The 20,087-nt window shown below is 42.5% G+C and overlaps 1 protein-coding gene across 2 annotated transcripts in view; it reads left to right on the top strand.

Annotated features, from left to right (window-relative positions):
* TNFRSF11B (TNF receptor superfamily member 11b) overlaps positions 1-20,087 on the top strand; it is a 71,537-nt gene that overhangs the window by 28,527 nt on the left and 22,923 nt on the right. The window contains exon 1 of one of the 2 annotated variants that reach the window (XM_039521439.1): positions 16,375-16,590. The exons of the other annotated variant lie outside the window; for it this stretch is intronic. Within the exon in view, the coding sequence (XP_039377373.1) occupies positions 16,561-16,590 (30 nt within the window). The 5' untranslated portion in view covers positions 16,375-16,560. Of the gene's footprint in view, positions 1-16,374; positions 16,591-20,087 lie in introns of those variants that run through there. 2 annotated transcript variants of the gene reach the window in all.

The raw sequence follows: 20,087 nt of genomic DNA, 5'->3' as shown, positions 1-20,087 counted from the left end.
CAGGGACAAAATGTGGTTCTATTAAAATGTCCTGGAACAGGCCAACAACAGCTCAAACATGCAGCATTGAGGCAAAATGAAATGTCTGAAATGCCCACACCCATTACAAGAATACAAAAGATCCCTATGAAGAGATGATGCAAGGACACAAGCAAAATACAATTTGATCAGAAATCCACTAACCATCACACTTCATTTTTACTTGCTTGTAACTTTTAATATGTGTTTTGATATGTGCAGCTATTAAACAGACATGATTTCCCCAGGCCTCAGTTTTATTGTCCGTTAGCATTTATTACAAAACCATTATTGCTTCAGAATTGTTAATTTCCTATTTGAATTTTTGGTGAAAGTTTGCCAGTTTGGAATTTATTGTGGTGTTACCACTAGAAAAAAAATGTGAAGCACTATTTAATTTCCTGTAACTTGCAATATAAAAAGCAAAAGCAAGTAAGTTTTGCTAAGGCGAGTGTGTATGTCCTGTTTTGGCAGAAATAAAGTATATGAGCTCCCACCCCCTTTAAAAAGGCTTTGATTGCCATTTTTTGGATCAGATGTCAATAAAGTTAGTCAATTATATTTCTTATGTCTTTAACCAAAAGAGTGATAATGTTTAGCACAGAATCCACATCCTGTATGTTATTTAGACTCCTAACTTCCATTGATTTCAATGGAAATTAGGAGGCTAAATACGAAATGTAAGTACAATATTTATATTCCAGTTGATTTATTTTATAATCATATGGTAAAAATGAGAAAGTCAGCAATTTTTCAGTAATAGGGGCTGTGACATTTTTGTATTTTTATGTCTGATTTTTAAGCAAGTAGTTTTTAAGTGAGTGAAACTTGGCGTATACAAGACAAATTAGACTCCTGAAAGGGGTACAGTAGTCTGGAAAGGGTGAGAGCCACTGCTTTACAGCATCTGGGTCCATAGGTGCCAACTTCTCCTGGCGTCGTGAGTGCTTGACCCCCACCACCCCCGCCCCGCCCCGACTCCACCCCGTCCCCCCCTTCCAACCCCTTCCCCAAAGTCCCCGCCCCAACTCTGCCCCCTCCCTGCCCCTACTGGATTCCTTCTCCAAATCCCCACCCCGGCACGAATCTTCCCCGCCTCCTCCTCTGAGCGCGACGCATTCCCGCTTCTCCTCCTCCCTCCCAGAGCTTGTTACGCCGCAAAACAGCTGTTTGGCTGTGGCAAGCACTGGGAGGAGAAGCAGGGACAGTGGCACTCTCAGGGGAGAAGGCAGAGGCAGAGGTGAGCTGGGGCGGGGAGCTTGGCTGCCAGTGGGTGCAGAGCACCCACCAATTTTTCCCCGTGGGTGCTCCAGCCCTTATGTCTGGCTCTTACTCACCTACGTAAAGTTAGACAGGCAGACTTTGCTGAAACAGGGTCTTATGTAGACTGAAACTAACCCCTGTATAGCAGACAAACACAATACCTAAGCACCACTTACGTCCCGCCTAAGCCCTGTTTTGAGACCTGAGCTGGAATTTAATTGGTGCATAGGGCTTGGGTGTTTAGCTCATTATAGAAAGAACATAAAAGGGGAGAAAAGGAAAGAGAGTGCAAATCCTGCATTTTCACATACAAATGAGGTAACTGCCTGCCTAGCCACTCAATTGGGGCAAGTAAATGGCTCTGCAAGCACAAATTAAACCCATTATAAAAGTGTGTCCAAAAAGTTAAATGTGAACTTTCTGATAGTATAGCCCCAAGTATCTTCCTCCAGCTTTGCCAGCACCCATGGAATACGATGTTCTTGTTAAAGCCTGGGAGTCATGTGAAAACCTTAGTATCTCAGCTTTTGTTGGTAAAATAAAGTAAGTTTCTGGCCCCATGGTTACAGTATTGCCAACTTCAAGAGATCAAAAATCATGAGTCGGACCCCCAAAAATCATGAGATTGGCTTAAAAAATCATAACATATTTATTTAAAAAGATGATGCTGTATTTTTAGGTCAGTCTCTTGATTTCTGAACTCCCCCTGCCCATCCCCAGGGTGTGTGCATGTGATAATGAACGTTGCCCACTCTCTCACATGTACTGGATAAGGTGATTTTGGCTCCTGCTGCAAGAGCTCTCACTCCCACATCTGCCCAGCCATTAATCCTGTCCCCCATCAGTTCTGTCCCCATCCAACCCCCTTCATTCAGCCCTGCTCAGTACACTCTCCCAGCCCCCATCATCACTACCCCATCAATTCAACCCCCCTACTCCAGTGACCCCCACCATCCTTAGTTCACCCTCCCAGCACTCACCCCATCTGCTCAGAACCCACCATCCATACAGCCCCCGCACCCCACCAGCCCCCACCCTCCTCACTTCATACCCCCACTGCAGCTTGCAGGCCATAGTTCAGCCCTTCCTGCCTCACCTCTCTTGCTCCTCTTAGCAGGGCCGGCTCCAGCGTTTGTGCTGCCCCAAGCGGAAAAAATAAAATAAAAATAAAAAAAATTTCTGAGACCACAAATACTATGTCAATGGCACTTCATTCTTCAGCAGCAATTTGGCGGCAGGTCCTTCCCTTCGAAAGGCTTCCCTCCGTTGGCCGCCCCAAGCACCTGCTTGCTGCACTGGTGCCTGGAGACGGCCCTGCCTCTTAGGGTTCTTCATCCTTCCCAGGCCTGGGGGAACTGCAGTAGGGTCCCCTCTCCCACCTCAAAGGCTGGCAGGACAGCAGCTGCCCAGGGTTGATGGCTGGAGCCCCAGCCGCCCAAGGTTGACAGTGATTTCTAAGTAAAACTAAGCCTCATTCATGATCTTGCGACTGAATAAAACCCAAACCCCTGACATTTGAGAGCTCTATTGCAAGATCATGAACGAGGCTTAATTTTACTTAGAAATTGCATTTCTCACAATAAATTTGTGAGAGTTGGCATGTCTGTGGCTATGGGGGAAAATGTTAAAAATATGAACCTGAATGCCTCTGAGAAGAGTGTAAGATAAAGAACCAAAAATGTATTTCAAAAATCTCATGATTTTTATGCCAATTTCAAAGTTTTGGAGGGCCTCACTCATGACTTTTGAACAGTTGGGGTTGTCAGTACTGGTCCTCATTCCCTGAATCCAAGGGTTAAATGCAGAAAATTTGTTTCCTAGAAATTTCATTAATGTATTTTGTAGTTTTTTATAAGCTTTTATAACCCTTGCTTTGAGCACCAAACATCTCTGTTTAACTGCATCGACCTGCTTAGCCCAAGGTGTCTGTTTTCTGCTTTCTGAGCTGTGCAGGCTGTGGACACTCAGGGATATTGACTCCTTCGACAGATGGCTGACATATTCAGAGGGGAGGTCATCCTACTTAGTGAGCAAAACACCAAGGAGCACGTTGCAATGAAATAAAATGTACTCTCTAATTGAAACAGTAGTTTGGTTTTGTATAAATCTCTTTGTTGTCACAGTTAATGCACAAAACACCAGGGCCTGTCAGCACCAATTTGCAGTCAGGCAGAGGGAATCGTGGGAACAATGTAAAGTTCTCCCTCCTTCTCACAAGCTGATAAACTTAATCCACAGCACTCTAGGCCTGGGAAGCATGGGGCCAAGCATAAGACCTGGCACAGTAAAAGACCTGTGAGTGACAAACATTTGTAAATAACCTATGCCAGTGGTTCCCAACCAGGGTACATGTACCCCAGGGGTACGTAGAGATCTTCCAGAGGTACATCATCTCATCTAGATATTTGCCTAGTTTTACAATAGGCTATATGAAAAGCTCTAACAAAGTCATTACAAACTAAAATTTCTTACAATGACTTGTTTATACTGCTCTATATGCTATACACTGAAATGTGAGTACAATATTTATATTCCAATTGATTCATTTTATATTTATATAGTAAAAAATGAGAAAGTAAGCAATTTTCCAGTAATAGTGTACTGTGACTCTTAGATTTTTATGTCTGATTTTTTAAGCAAGTAATTTTTATGTGAGGTGAAACTTGGGGTACACAAGACAAATCGGACTCCTGACAGGGATACAGTAGTCTGGAAAGGTTGAGAGCCACCTGTGCCATATGCTTGTAAGGTTTATAAACAGTAAATTTGTTGCATTTAGCTATGGAACTGTGACGCCTTTGTTTTTGGTGAATGCCAGCTTTGAAACTACTAAATCTGCTTGGGAGCAATGGCAGCAGCTGCTTTGCCTTCAGAGCTGCACTAGCCTATGGAGAAGAGACTCATGCACTATGCACACTCATGGAAACTTTACTTTTGTTCTTTCTTGCTGCTATTTTCCTGAGCGTAAATTAAATATTATTTAGATTGAAATTATACAGTTACTCCTTGTATATGTGAGAGGAGGAGCAGGATGGGAATCCTAAGTAACAGCACTAGATTTTGTTAAGAAACAAATCATTTTGGCACTGATTCTGACCTGTGCACCCCAATGAGTTCATTAAGCTAGCAGAGGTTATAAATGAGAGCAGAGTTTGGCCCTAGAAACTGGAGAACAGACTTTTTAGGTCACCCACAGACTAGTGTAAAATGATTCAAGTGACACAGGGCTTCCACCGCTTATCTTGGGAGAAAATGCCTGTCATTTTGCTCTGTTTTATTCATTTAATCATAGTTGTACTCTTTGAATTCATCCTTTGCATTTAAAAGGCCAAATTCTACCCTGGCTTACATTCTCCACAACTCTACCCTGAAGTAAGCTTGACTCTGCTATTGTGGAAAAACCCTATAAGAGTTGATAGAGATTGAAACCCTTAGGATTCTGTAGTAATTATTGTAACAGTTCAAAAAGCCTTTAGAAAAAAAATCATCATTTTCTATTCAATTCTGATGGGCTTTTTCCAGGAGGATATAGGCAAGCCCTGTGGGAACTGGTAGTTATGTTGCAGAAGGATTTTCCAGGCTTACAAAGCTTCAGGGAGGTTGTTTTGATGCATTAGCATGCATTCTGCATTCTCGCCTGGTGTTCCACACGTACTATTCTGTGTCTCTACAAACTACTCTGGAGTCAGATGAAAATTATTTAAAAGAATTCATGGCAAAAAATGAGATACCTGTAGTAGTTCCTATACATTTCCATATTTCCTTCATTTTTCACAGACGTTGTCTTTTTAATGCAATATGAGAAGAGGAAGCAGAGAGAGAAAAGGCCATTTTCTCATGAGAAATGCCTTTTCTTTTTGGAGAGAAGTTCTCACAACAAATCGGACCACTTTTCCCCATTGCCCTACTTTAGCTTGCCTTCAGTACAAAGAATTTAAAGCGGAAAAAACGAGTTCTTTAGCTGAGAGTTGTTTTTTGTTTTTAAATACATTCTTTCTTGTTTGTAATCCTCCACTTAGACACTTGAAGATAAAAATGCTTTTCCCTGCTGTTTTTGTTCTTTTCTGTATGCCAGACATTCATTCTCGCTCCCTCCCCCTCCTCCACTCCTCCCCATTTCTCTTACTTTCCTCAGACACTTCTGCCCCACACCCTCCCAGCAGTGCAGCTGGTTAAGGAGCTGGGGTCTCCCCTTCCCGGGCTGAAATCACCCTCATGGCAGTGAGGGAGCTGACAATGCAGAGCAAGGTTTCAGGAAAGATCAAGCTTATAGGGTCTGTCACAGAGATGTCTGAATCGCCCCTGCTGGACACTTACCAGGCCGCTATGTTTGTGTCCCACACGCTGGACCTGTGCGCTTTTAAACGTCACTTGATCCGAGAAGGCTCCAGCACTGTCACTTTCTGCGGGGCCCACTCTCTGGCAAGACTTTGCCTGTTACCTCTTCACAGAGGTGAGACCTCACAGTGCAGCTGCCATAGGTCACCAGGACCAGTGCTGACCCCCATGACACCCCAGTTGCTTATGTGCCCCCTTTCCTAGCGCTCCAACCTTAAGCACACTCTGGCTTACAGATTACCTCTCCAGGGACACATGAGAGTTGAAGCACATAACACACAGGCTTTGCAAAAGGGATGCAGAAACAATTTACTCTAACTGAGATAGCACAACAGAGATACTGATCCAGACCAAAAAATAAAACACCTGTACACAATTCCCTGTCTCAGTTTCCTCACCACTCTGGAGCATTGTTTGGGCTTAGATCAGAGCCCTTAGGCCTTGCTTTGTGCTTCTGGCCACGTCTCCCTCCCTCTAACATGTCTGGTGAGAGAATCCCCCATTTATAAAGTCTCAGTCCCCTGTGTCATGTGAACTCCCCCACCCACATGTGAAGCCCCCCTACACCTCCAGACCAGCTTTGTCAGGTATTCAAAGTTGCTGACCTGGGAACCAAGAGTAGGAGTGGGCTGATAAAGTTTGCGGATGACACCAAGTTGGGAGGTATTGCCAATTCGGAAAAGGATCGGGATATCCTCCAGGGAGATTTGGATGACCTTGTAAACTGGAGTATTAGTAACAGGATGAAATTCAATAGTGAGAAGTGTAAGGTTATGCATTTAGGGATGACTAACATGAATTTTAGTTATAAGCTGAGGAGGAGAAGGACCTAGGAGTCCTGGTTGATCGTAGGATGACTATGAGTAGGCAATGAAAAGCTAATGCGGTCTTGGGATGCATTAGGCGAGGTATTTCTAGTAGGGATAAGGAGGTGCTAGTCCCGTTATATAGAGACCTCATTTGGAGTATTGTGTGCAGTTTTGGTCTCCCATGTTTAAGAAGGATGAATTCAAACTGGAACAGGTACAAAGAAGGGCCACTAGAATGATCCGAGGAATGGAAGGCCTGTCGTATGAAAGGAGACTTGAGGAGCTCGGTTTGTTTTCCTTAACCAAAGAAGGATAAGAGGAGATATGATTGCACTCTTTAAATATATCAGAGGATAAATACCAGGAAGGAGAGGAATTATTTCAGCTCAGTGATAATGTGGACACGAGGACAAGCGGATATAAATTGTCAGTCAGGAAATTCAGGCGGTTTCTAACCACCAGGAGTGCAATACTGGAACAGCCTAAGGACCTCCATGACTTTAAGATTAAGCTAGATAAGTTTATGGAGGGGATGGTATGATAGGATAATGGGCTTAGTCAATAGGTCAATTAAGGGCCACACTGAAGTAAATAGTACAACGGGTCAATGATATGATATAACATTTTTCAAGAGGGTATAGCTGGAGAGTCTTGCCTGCATGCTCGGGGTTCAGCTGACCGCCATATTTGAATTTTCCTCCAGGAAGATTGGCAGTGGCCCTGGAGGTTTCGCCTTCCTTGGCCTGCATCTTGCAGGAGGTCAGACTAGATGATCATAATGGTCCCTTCTGATCTTGAATTCTATTATTCTATGATTCTATGATTCTAAGTCCCTCACTAGCTGGCCCACTGCCTGGTTACTAGCCCACCTGCCAGGACCAGTTTTCTTGGTTTGTCCACCTTTGTTGTCCTAAGGTGCTTCCATTTGACAAGAAAACTAGCAAGGTCAAACCTTCAGTATTAGCCCTGTGTCACCGCCCCTTGGAATTTCATCCCAAAATAGAGGTAAAAAGACAACAGAGAAGGCAGACTAGCCTTACAATCAAAACGGAGTTTGATATAGATCTAGACAAAGAATTAATAATCCAAGAGAATTCATACATTGTACATAGATTACACCAAATCATCACAGGCTCACCTTCAGATACGTGTGTTCACCAGCTACTCTCCCCTTTGCAGCTTCCAAGAAAATCTGTTTCTTCTTTGCAAACTGGAGAGAGAATCTTTTTACTTGTTGTTCCCCTGGAGGAATCTACTGCTCAGCACCACAACTTGGATTGCTGCTTCACTAATTTGGCCCATAGCAACTGATGACCTTCTCCTAGGGCCTGATCCATGAGACTCAACGAGAGCGTGGTAGTTTGCAAGAAAGTGCAGCGATGCATAGTTATTTTGCTCAATCACGCCGGCAACCAGACCAAGTATCTTAACTCCAGTGCTCTATTCCTGGCTGACAATGCACCCCATGGCACTTTGCACAATCCGAGAGGTAAAACCTTGCAAGGTACTGATGGACTGAACAAAAAGAGGTGTCCAGTCACCAGGAACAAAGAAATTATTTTTTTGTAACTAATTACTACTATGCAGATCGCTCAGCTTTTTCTGGACCAACACTCCTGAGGAGTTTGAAATGTTTTCCACATTTTTTCCCTGCATCTTCTACTTTCTGAATTTTCTGGGCCAACCAAAGGACAAAAGCTTTATTATGCCTGATGTGTGACCAGAGGCAAAAGTGCCGAAAAGTCTTCGGACCATTGACTACACAGAGTGTGCTCTATCTGCAGCAGGCACAGCATGGCATTTCAAATAACTATTGCTCCCTTGTCTCATGTGGCACAGCTTCATTTTGTGCTCAAGATCCGTGTTCTGTCTTGGCTCACACCATGGCAATCCCACTGACGTCAGCAGGGCAGGAGGGTGTCACTGTAGGCAGAGTTTGGTCCAGCATGTGCAAGCACATTAGTGATCACCTGTTATTTATGCATTTATTTACTTACTTGTATTGTGCCTCTGTCATTATGGAAAGCCCTTTGTGCTAGAAGCTGCACAAACACAGAGGAAGACATTCTCAGATCTCCATGTAAAACCCTGGAGTGAATTATTTTAATGAACAGTCCAAAGGGGCCGGCAAACGAAAACTGCATGTGCAGCTTAGGGGAGGGAATGCAATCAAGCAGATCCTCATTTTGAATGTACATAAAATACCCTGCAGCTCAATGGGCAAGGTAGAGGAACTTAGTAGGCCTGCGAGGAATGGATTTTGGGGATGGGAGACAAAGGGGATGCTATGTGGTGTCTGGAGTCACTGGAGAGATGATGTTACTTACCTTCTTCACAGGAATGATGTGACACCTATTTGAGATCCTTGGCATCATATATATTATTTTTATTACAGCTGGTTCCTTAAAATGTCTGGACAGTAACATTATTTACGTTGTCTCCGCCCCCATAAGGGAGATCAGACTCCATGTGACACTCCACCTATCTCCTATCCAATTTCTGCCCCAACTACCTCAGCATTCACAGATCTCTATTAAACCACAGGGCCTCCTGGGATAAGAACCAAAACGCAGCCCCTTGTAATAACTGCTAATAGCTGGTGTCTAACTGATTATCTTCCTGGCTGGCAGCAAAGGTCGGACATTCCTCAACACCAACAGGAGACCACAGTACTCCACAAGGCCATCAAAAAATTTAAAAAACAAAACAAAAACAAAAACAGTTCCAGAGCAGAATGGTATAGTCCCTCCATTAAGATATCTGAGTGGATGGTTGTCTCACAGGGTTGCCAACCCTTCAGGATTGTCCTGGAGTCTCCAGGAATTAAAGATTAATCTTTAATTAAAGATAATGTCATGTGATGAAACCTACAGGAATTTGTCCAATCAAAGTTGGTAACCCTATTGGCTCACCTAACAGGGGTATTCAAACCAGACCCAGACATGATGGTGAACACATGGTTGATACTGTAGCATGAGTTCTCAGACGTCCATGCAAAACCCTGGAGTCAATTATTTTAATGAAGCATGCCATCCTGCTTGCTGAAATCCAAGGGAGAGGGAGAAAACTTGCAATATCTCCTTATCAGACAATCATACAGAGTGGACTCAGACTGATGGCAATAAAGTTATATCAGTTGATCTTGAATTAATAGGACCATCTCCCTTAGTCAGTGTCCTGATTTTCATCATCACAAGCAAATTAGTAAAGACTAAAATGAAAAACCTTGTGTTGTTTCAGTTGCAGTATTGTTTACTTTTGATAGATTTAAAAATAAATATGCTGCCTCTTTCAGAGCATCTGCGGTAACTAGAATATATGTTGATCTGGTTAATGACAAATTCCTGCTTATCAGATACATGGGTTTTATTATTAAACTGGATTTTGCACAAGAAATGAAAGTTGTCTGACCAGATTCAGTCTCTCTGAATCATATTGCAGGATGGCTTCTGTCCACTTTCAGACAGATCAGTTCAAGGGGTAAAACATGGCCAAAAAGATCAGCTCGTCACTGAGTAAATAAAAGAGTCATTTCCTCAGAACTGGTTCCTCTGATATACTCAGTATTCTCAGATTCTTACCTTTGCCCAGGGGCGGCTCTAAGAAGCCGGCTGCCCCAAGTAGGGCGGCACGCCGCAGGGGGCGCGCTGCCAGGCGCTGGTCCTGCGGCTCCGCGGGACCTCTTGCAGCTGGTCCGCGGCTCCCGTGGAGCTTCCGCAGTCATGCCTGCGGGAGGTCCGCCGGACCTGCCTGCTGCCCTGCCGGGGAAATGCCGCCCCACGCGCGTGCTTGGCGCACTGGGGTCTAGAGCCGGCCCTGCCTTTGCCTTATTTTCTAGTTCTTGCACTCTCTCTTCAAGTGATTTTTAAAAAAATTCTAATTACAGCTGTTAAAGTTGTCACGGTAGCCAGAGTGTCCTCTAAATTGAATGTGATCAAATACTGCAGTGAGGATGCCATGTAAGAACCTAAATAGAATGGAGTACATTACTTTCTGCATTCTGAAGCTTTTACGAATGTCTGTATTTCACTGCCTATGGCTGACAATGTGCTGATATCTAATATTTTATGCACCAAGTCTACTTTTTTATGATTATGTCCTTCATTTCCTTCACTGTGACCTTCAAATTCTATGATCCCACATCAAGATCTGCCTTGATGGGGCAAGCATCATCTTTGCCTTCCTGAATGCATAGTTTGGAGGAGGAGTTTTTCCTTTAAGCATGTTTGCTCCACATATCTGCCCTTTAGTATTCCCAAGAGAAATGAGGTAAAGCTTCAATTGAAAAACTGAGGCAAGTCTGCTAAAAAGGAGTAGCAAACTATAGAGCTAAAACCAATACATCCGCTTAGTCTGTATATATGCACAGCCAGCCTTAGTTCTCTGTTATACAGCACAAGTTTTATTACAATAATGATATTAATGATTTTAAAAACTCCTCTTCTATTCCCTCAATATATGTCTGAATCAAAACCTCTCCCTCTGACCTGCTACCCTGAGTTATACTGGGATATAGTCACTACAGTGGCATGATATCGATGCACCTAATTTTACAGCTGGAGTAATTGTTCTACTTCACTGACAGAATCTGAACCATGTTTACCCGTGTTCCCTGCCCCACTCCATTTTCTACCAAATGAACAGTGCCATTTCTTCAATGCTCCATTTTGAAAGTTCTTCTTGGACATTTCAGATCACCACCTATTATAACTTTAGCAGAATTGTTCATTTTTAAGGGATGAGCCTAATGGTTGGTAGAATTCCAAATTGCTCTCTGCTTGCAGTTACTAATATGCTTGCTTTGCACAATGTATCCGTTTGAGATCCTCCCTCCTTAACTGGACATAAATCTATTACTGGTGAAGCTCTTGGTGTCTTTTAAATGTAATCTCTGGTGAACAGCGACTCCTGTGCTTGAAGTCAGAATTTTCCCACTGTTTGTTGATTGAACTCCACAAATATCTCATTGAGATCCTGAGATGACTCAAGGTCACAACATTCACCTACCAGCACCGAGTCACTGGTCTGGACTTCTGAATTTTTCCAGATAGCAGACAGGCTTAAAGAGCAAACCCATTTATAGACCCAGTTATTATAATGATGCACAGGAAGAAAAATAGATTTATAACAATCATAACATACAAAACAGTAATACAAATACTGAGAATTAGAGCTATGGAAAGACAAATACTGGATACTGGGTCTATGACTACTACTAAACCAATAAACTGCTATCCCACTCGAAGCACACCATTCTAGAGCAAAACATACAGCAGCAACAGATTTCACTCTTTAACCTGAAATATGGAAGTTTTATGTATTGATACAACTCTTGCAATTACTTATTCCTGCTCTCTCCATAGTTCCTGCTCCCTGCATAATTGTTTATCGATTCCTTTTTTAATGTAAACCAGCCATTTTTCCTGTAAGAACTACTTGGGTTTCTTTATATGCACACTGAATATGTTAAACTTATTTCTAGAAAGAGGAAATCTTAATGTGTAAGCGTCTTTTCATCCTACAACTTTTAAACCACTTTAAGGAAAGGGAAGTAAAAGCAATTAACTTTTAAAAATAATTTTAAACCTGTGTTCAAACACCCTCCTATGGGATGTGGTCACAAACATGGTACTTGTAAAACACTGCTGAAAGCAGTTTGGTTGTTATGTGGACAAGTCTTTATTACAGGGTTTGCTACCTTGTAATATGAGTCCAAGCATTGCAAAGCACATCTTAATTAATTCCCAAAGGCAAAGTGGGAATGTGTTATGGCAGTTGTGAAAACATTCTAACTGCAGGTTAGACCTTGTAGTTCTGCTCTGAAAAGTGACTCTAAAAATGGCATCGTGGGATTCTGTATTTATTGTTGGTCCATGCTTTCCAGGTCAAATATGCTCAGGTATAAAGATTTTTTCCCCCTTACCAGCCATGGTCTCACCATGCGATCCAAAAGTTAAAGCTTTCCAGTTCATGCACCACCATCTGTAAGAGATTCTGTCAGCAAAATGCTGCCTTCCTTTACCCCTGGCCAAACCCACTGCCCTCCCTAAATTAGGCAGACTTTGGCCCTGCATGTGCAACTTAATTAATTCTGGGGAGGATCAGAGACCTCAAAGAGAATCCAGCTCCCTCACTCAAAATTGTGTTAGGTTTTCAGTGATAATGGGAGTAGAAACATAGTAAAAACATTTTTCACTAAAGTCAGCAGATCTGACTCTGAAAACACAGAGGGAGCAGAACTTTTGAGGAAAAAGATGCCATTTTTATATGGTCACTTGTCAGACCATAACCACACTTTAAGCTAAACAGTTTTTTTAAAATGTTGTTTTAAACTTTGTGCTAGTGTGTTGCATGGCAGAAGAGACTTTCATCCCTAGAAAACCCCCGATAGGTGCTGAACAATAAACTGTATGTATTCTAAGCTATAATAGTAAATAAACATTTGCATTAGCTCCTATGGGCTTTGTCATTTTGTTGGGATGGGCCCAGATCCTCAAAGGGATGTAGTTGTCTACCTCCCATTGATTTCATTTCTGCTGAAGTCAGTAGGACCTGGGACCCTAATTACTTTTGAGGACCTGGACCACAGAGACTGAGTATTCATGGCAGACAGCTAGAGATGGGAAGATACTCACTGAAGTAAGTGAAAAGACTCACAGATTCATAGATTCTAAGAGCATTGTGATAATTTAATCAGACCTTCTATATAGCACAGGGCATAGAACTTCCCTGAATTCCCACTGACTTCAGTGAGTTTTCATTCAGGTCCATAAAGCAGAAAAAACATTCCATTGAAATTGTGACACTGTTCTGTTACTCTCATACTATCAGTAAGTATCTCATAGGCTGAAACTAAATATGAGTTTGGTGCTTTGCATTTCTCAGTTGGGAGCAGGAAACTTCATCCACCTTCAAGACATGGGGCGAACCCACATCCTGGGTTCCTGTCCACAACCAGGAGAGGGGACTCAGCAGTGTAAGCCTCCTGCAGCCTTTGCTTCCCTGGGATGCTCAGAACTAAATGATAAAATCCCCAAAGTGGGCAGGACTGACCCAGGAAGGGCTAAAGCGAGGCTGGTTGGGACGGGGAGCAGTCCAGATTTAAGGTATGTCTCCATTGCAATAAAGAGGTGTGACTGCAATACATGTAGACATATTCGAGATAGCTTTCCTCTAACTAGATCAAAGGTAGCTCGAGTAACAATAGCGGTGGAGATGTGGTAGCATGGGTGGTGGCAGAAGCTGGCTGCCCAAGCACGTACACAGCGTCCTGTCCTCTCCTCTCAGTGCTAGGGTTTCTGTTGCCCTTTTCCAGCTTCTCCCCTATCACATACAAACAAACCACCCTTAGATCAAAGCTGGCTTGGGTATGCCTACGTAAACTGAAACCACTCCTCCTGATTACAGTGTAGACATATCTATAATTCCTGTCTTAGGCAGCTGGTGCTGGAGAGGCTGCTATGAAATTATGGTTTAAAATTGGCTTCCCTGTGAAGCCCCTCTCCAACGCAGCTGGCCCACTGAATATGGCTGAATATGGCCCATTTTTAAAAAATATTGTTTTCCAGAAGAAATTTGGGGGCAGATCCTCAGCTGGTGTGAGTCAGAGTGTAGCTCCTCTGAAGTCAGAACTAGACCAACGTGTATCAGCTGTGGATCTGGTCCAGAGTGCCTTGCCAACATGTAGGTTAAAATATAGATCTAGTATATGATAATACATGTGTTAAGGGAATAGAAACCACTACAAGTAAAATATTACAGGAATCGTTGCAACACACCTTCCAGGTGCATAAATCATCAATTAGCTCTTACATGGCTAAATAACAGAAGCATTTCCTCTCTTCTCAGTGCCAGGGTTTCTGTTCCCCTTTTTCCTGTTTCCTCACAGTTACTTACAAACAAATCATCGTTCGTTCAAGTTCCTCAGATTTTTACACTATATATCAGGTGTTGAAGGGGGTAATTGAGTATATTGATTTCTAATTTAATAACATCATGACACAATTTCTGCTAGGAAATGGTTCCTGCATGTGTGCAGAAGGATTCAGATATATTTTCTTTGCTCTGTTAAAGTGGTCACTTCTGTTATATTACTTAGTGTAAATGCCTCTCCTGCTTAGGAGCTTTTGTCACACAGTGTGCAAGCTTTCACCTCCCTGGGTTCTTGCCAACCCCCCCACAATTTTGTGGGCCAACTCCCAATAGGGCAAAGCTGCAAAATTCAGAGCCAAATTGGTATCCGGATTTCAAACACTCCAAAGTTGGAGTGTCCATGTATGAAGTTTTGGTCCATTAGAAAGAGAGATATGTGAAATGTCAATCCATACCTAGGGATGGATTCTATCCCAGTTCCCCCCAAAGTTTGGGGTATGGATAATGGGTTTGATTTAGGCTCACTGTTTACTCCCAGCATTTGAAAGCTATTAGATTTTAGTCCTCGCCAAAATATTTTTGGACATTGTGTATTTTATGGAGGGACAGAATGAGAAAACTGGAACACTTCTGAAAAAGTCATCCTGCTAGAGCGGGGCAGAGGGCATACCAAAGACTTAGGATCTAAGGAGCTGAAACTTTTTCCCCAAAGTCAATGGCAAAACTCCCATTCACGTTAAACAGGCCCAAAGGACAGTGACAGGCTTGGTGCTCAGTAGTCAGCATGAGTGAAGAATAACAGTATTTTGCATCTCTCTAGCACCTTTACGACTAAGATTTCATCTCAATAAGTTTCACAAACATTAAATAATTAATCTTCACCACAATCTCCAATTTAAATAGGGAAACTTAAAACCAAGGAGTCAGAGAAATTTGCCAATTTCTCCTCCCTGGTGTAAGAATTTAGCCCCACTCTTTCCCCCTTTCACAATATCTACAGGTTTTGGGAAGGACATATACTTCCTGCTGCTTTTTTTTTTTAAGGGAAATCTTCTTAGTTCCAATTGGCTCTGATCCTGCATTCTTTGTGCATGCAAAACTGCCCTGGTTTCCAGAGGTGCTGAGCAATCGGAGCTCCTGGGAGTTCTCCGAAAGTTTGGGGCACACAAGGAAGGCAGAATGGGACCTATGGTGCCTACAGAAAAAAACTCACATATGCACGTACCCTGCCATCCATTTCAATTTCAGTCAAATGTAGTGAAGAAAAGACCCAGGCTCACTATGAATGAGTGCTGACCCCCACTGACATCAATGGGGCTACTCCTGTGAGCAAGTGCTTGCCAGTGTAAAGGTTCCACAGCTGGAGCCTTTGTTTTTTTCAGATTATGAATGTCTTTGTCCTTTCTGGTTAGAGTCACTTATAGGAAGAATTATCATTATCCTTGGAACTTCTGCATGTTCCAAGCCCTGTACAGCTAGGAAATAATTCCACCACTACTGCACTCCCCCACGCCTTCTGCAAAGCCCCCCTGTGCTGCCTTCCCCTGCATCCTAGGGACTGAAGAGGCCTGTACACCTGCAGGCTGCCCATCCACTTCACTGCCCAGGAAAATCACTGCTGAGGCCCCCGGCCAAGCCAACCAGGGTGGATGGGGAGAGAGGAGGTGGCTTGTTACTTTCCTGCATTAGAAGGAAGGGGAGATCAGTGGAGTCCCCTGGTTTCCTACCCACGCCCTGCCCTGCAGGATCCCCGCCCTCCACAGCTTTGGGAAGGTTGCACCGGCGGATGCACAGCGCTAGAGGTCTCTGCACCGCAGGCCGGACGGAGGAGATATTTTTAAACCTGCCTCCTATTAGCCCAGGGCGGCCGATGACTCGCCCTTGCCCTGCCTGAAGGTGAGTGACTCCCCCTCCCTAGAGATCGGGCAAGGCAGGCAGGCAGCAGACACCGCCCGTCAGAGGCCAGCCCCTGACACTCCCTCCTACGTTTCCCAGCCTGTGGTGAGCTCGGAAAGGCTTCCATTAAGTCATCAAGTTTTACAGTTCCTTAAAAAAAAAAAAAAAAAGACACGACCAGTTTGGTGATGGACAGGGAATGAGTGATCAAAGCTGAGCTAATGCTTCCTGTTGCAGCAGGGGCTATATATACCGTGCCTTTCATGTTGGGGGGATGGCAGCAGCAGGCAGCTAGGGGACCGGAGCTTCCACTAACTCCCTGTCTAGGCGTCCCAGCTCCCTGAGGTTTCTCACACCGACCACAATGAACAAGTTCCTGTGCTGCACGCTTGTGGTAAGTCCCTTCGCTGAGGCAGACAGGAGCCTCTGGATGGCTGAGAGGGCAGGCTGCAGATCCACTCTTCCCTCGCCTTTTTCTTTTCGCTCTTCGTTCTGCTAAACTTGTTCAGTTTCATCACAATGGGCTTTTGTGGTAAGGTTTAAACTGGGGCAGGCGCTTCCAGCGTCAGGAGAAAAGCAGATACTTCTATCACAGAAGGGATTGGCATCATTTGCTTTGCATTCATGTTCTTTCCTGTCGTACTCGTCCCCTGTCTTACCAGGCTCCCATCGCTCTTGTATTAGCATGAAATATATTAGCTGGCAATGGATTTTTTTAGCTGGGGATATTTCTTTTATGACTTATTAAAACTCCGTATGTGCCTAATCTTCCTAGTCAGTGTTGGTTATTATTGCACTAATGCTGATCAGTATCTCCAGGTCTTGGGAGAACGTTCTTGCTTTAGGACTTTCTAAACTGCTCAATTTTGCTTTCTATACACAAACATATGATGAATTATTAGCTATTTAGCTGTTTGGAAGTTAAAATTGCATTAAATCCATTTTTAAAATGTGTACAAACTTCTACTGTGTAATAAATATTTAAATAGTATTTGGTTGTTATAAAAATGGACTATTACAGATATACAGTAACTTTCTAGAATGTCTTAGCAAACATCGTGGCATTAATCTCCAGGTAATCTCTGATGGAGTTAGAACTGAGTTACACTTATTCTAAAAGTTCATTAAAGTGCATGTGTGTGTGTATATGCATGTAAAATAAATTACAAGATTTCCAGTCACTGATGAGTAATACATGTGTATTACTTTGGGTAGAATTTCCTGAAAGAGTTTTTTGAAAAATAAACCGAAGTAATTAATGGGGGCTGGAGGAAAAGCAAAAATTGTTATGTTTATGGTCAGCAAATTGAATTGTGGAATGTCAGCAATAACTTGTTACCAACTTGCCTTCCTATCTGTTCGTCAGAATGTAGTATCGTTTAAACATTTTAATGTAATAGATTCCTAGTTGACTGTAATATAATAAATGGGTACATTTTCTAAACTAATAATTTACAATTAAATTAAACTTGATCTTCATTTTAGAGCAGCACTGATATCACCAACAGACTTTAATGCACCAAGGAATGTGAAAAAAATGCCAAAAAGATGTTACTGTATCCTGTTACTAGTGCTCCACTTTATCCCATCTCCTAAATTTGACTTCTCTCTCTGCTATTTTGGATCTCTGATATGACACCCTTTTCTTGGTGTGCCTGTCATATGTAGGTAGCCAGGGCTTTGCAGCCCTCTGGGGTTTGAGTTTTCTTTTCATTTTTTGTTTTTGTTTTTTTTACTTTGTTTGTTTGTTAAAAATAGAACACTGAAGTTACCAGGAGAACATTTGGAAGAAATTGCTGTGACTTTAAACTAGAGCCATTGTTTTAATCTACTGTAGCAATTTTGATGCTTTCTCATTTATATTTCTCTTTGGTCATGATTCAGCCTCTATATTGAATAGGATTGCTACTAACTCACCATCTTCCTGACCAAACCTGAAGAAGAGCCCCCTGTGCAAGATCAAAAGCTTGTCTCTGTCAGCAGCAGAAGTTGGTCCAGTTAAACATAAGAATGGCCGTACCGGGTCAGACCAAAGGTCCATCTAGCTCAGTATCGGTCTACCGACAGTGGCCAATGCCAGGTGCCTCAGAGGGAGTGAACCTAACAGGCAATGATCAAGTAATCTCTCTCCTGCCATCCATCTCCATCCTCTGACAAACAGAGGCTAGGGACACCATTCCTTACCCATCTTGGCTAATAGCCATTTATGGACTTAACCACCATGAATTTATCCAGTTCTCTTTTAAATGCTGTTATAGTCCTAGCCTTCACAACCTCCTCAGGTAAGGAGTTCCACAAGTTGACTGTGCGCTGTGTGAAGAAGAACTTCCTTTTATTTGTTTTAAACCTGCTGCCTATTAATTTCATTTGGTGACCCCTAGTTCTTGTATTATGGGAATAAGTAAATAACTTTTCCTTATTCACTTTCTCCACATCACTCATGATTTTTTATACCTCTATCATATCCCCCCTTAGTCTTCTCTTTTCCAAGCTCAAGAGTCCTAGCCTCTTTAATCTTTCCTCAAAGAGATTACATTGCCCACCATGTCATCTTCCTGGTTTGTAGCAGTAATAATTCTATTCAGTGTAAAGGCTGCATGTATCCATGACATGAATTCATACCCATGACATAGGTTTAGGTTATCGCGGAAATCCTGCTATCACTATAAGATGGGTAATTTTAACTAGAGATTAATACATGATTTGCAGATCTGATGCATCTTTCCAGAGATGTTCTGTTGGTTGGTTGTTTTTTTTTTCTTCACTTCCTCATCCTCATAGAGATTGTGAATCGTAGCTATGAAGACTATTTCGTTCACTATTTGTCAAACCCAAGAGCAGCTGTCTGTTCAGACAGCTGAAAATGGAATAATACTAATTTAGAATTCCAGAGAGCCTTTATCTACAATTCTTAAAGTAAAGGTGTAAATTTGTAAATACTGACGAAACAAAAGCTCTCTAAAGTAGGCTAGATACCTCATTTCACTGACAAAGAAACTGAGGGCTTGTCTACACAGCAAGCTACTGAGTGGCAAGCTGGAGTACTGTAGATTCATATCCTGGCTTGTGTAATGTCCTGTGTGGACACTGCTACAGTGCAGTGAATGTCCCTGAGTGTGGATAGAGTACCACACTTTGAAGTAGAAGTGCATTAAAACACACTCTGAAACTGTCATAGCACAGCACTTGTAGCAGTGTCCACATGGCAAGGTAGTGTGTGGCAAACCGGTGTGATAGAGATTCATGCTCTGGCTTGTAGCGCAGTAACTTGCCATGTAGACAGCCCTGAGACAAAGGTTAAGATCCACAGCTTTCAAATACTGGTGCCTATAGTTAGCACCTACATTCATATTTAGCTACAGTATCTAAGTAAGTGCCTGGTTGTCAGAGGTGCTGAGCACATGCACCTTTCATTCAAGTGAACTAGGTAACAAAGTGTGAAAATATGTACCCTAAATAACTTGCCTGGGTTAATATAGCAAGTGTATGGCTGAGACAGCGAGACGAACCAGATCTCCAGGTTCTCAGCCTTGTGCTTTAACCACCAGCCTACTCCCTCTCACGTAAAAGGGAAAAAAGTATAGGCTAGATATATTTCTAAAAGATTAAGTTGGACAAGTCAATAATTAAGAGATCTCAGTTTATGCAATTAGGGTCTGATCCTATGATGAGCTGGAAGGCTCTGTTAATTGATATATATATATATATATATATATATATATATATATATATATAGATATAGATATAGATATATATAGATATATAGATATATTGTCATATAGCTGTTGAATTCCATTTGCAGTTTAAGGGTATCTTTTGCATTTTTCCAGATGTGGAGAATACTGTACTGAATATGCTGCAGTTAGATTAGATGAAGAATTCAACATTGAG

This window comes from Mauremys reevesii, linkage group 2 (genome assembly GCF_016161935.1).
Source record: "Mauremys reevesii isolate NIE-2019 linkage group 2, ASM1616193v1, whole genome shotgun sequence".
In the NCBI taxonomy this organism is placed as follows: Eukaryota; Metazoa; Chordata; order Testudines; family Geoemydidae; genus Mauremys; species Mauremys reevesii.
The sequence above is the reverse complement of the archived record's forward strand: the minus strand, read 5'-3'. Positions and strand labels throughout refer to the sequence as shown.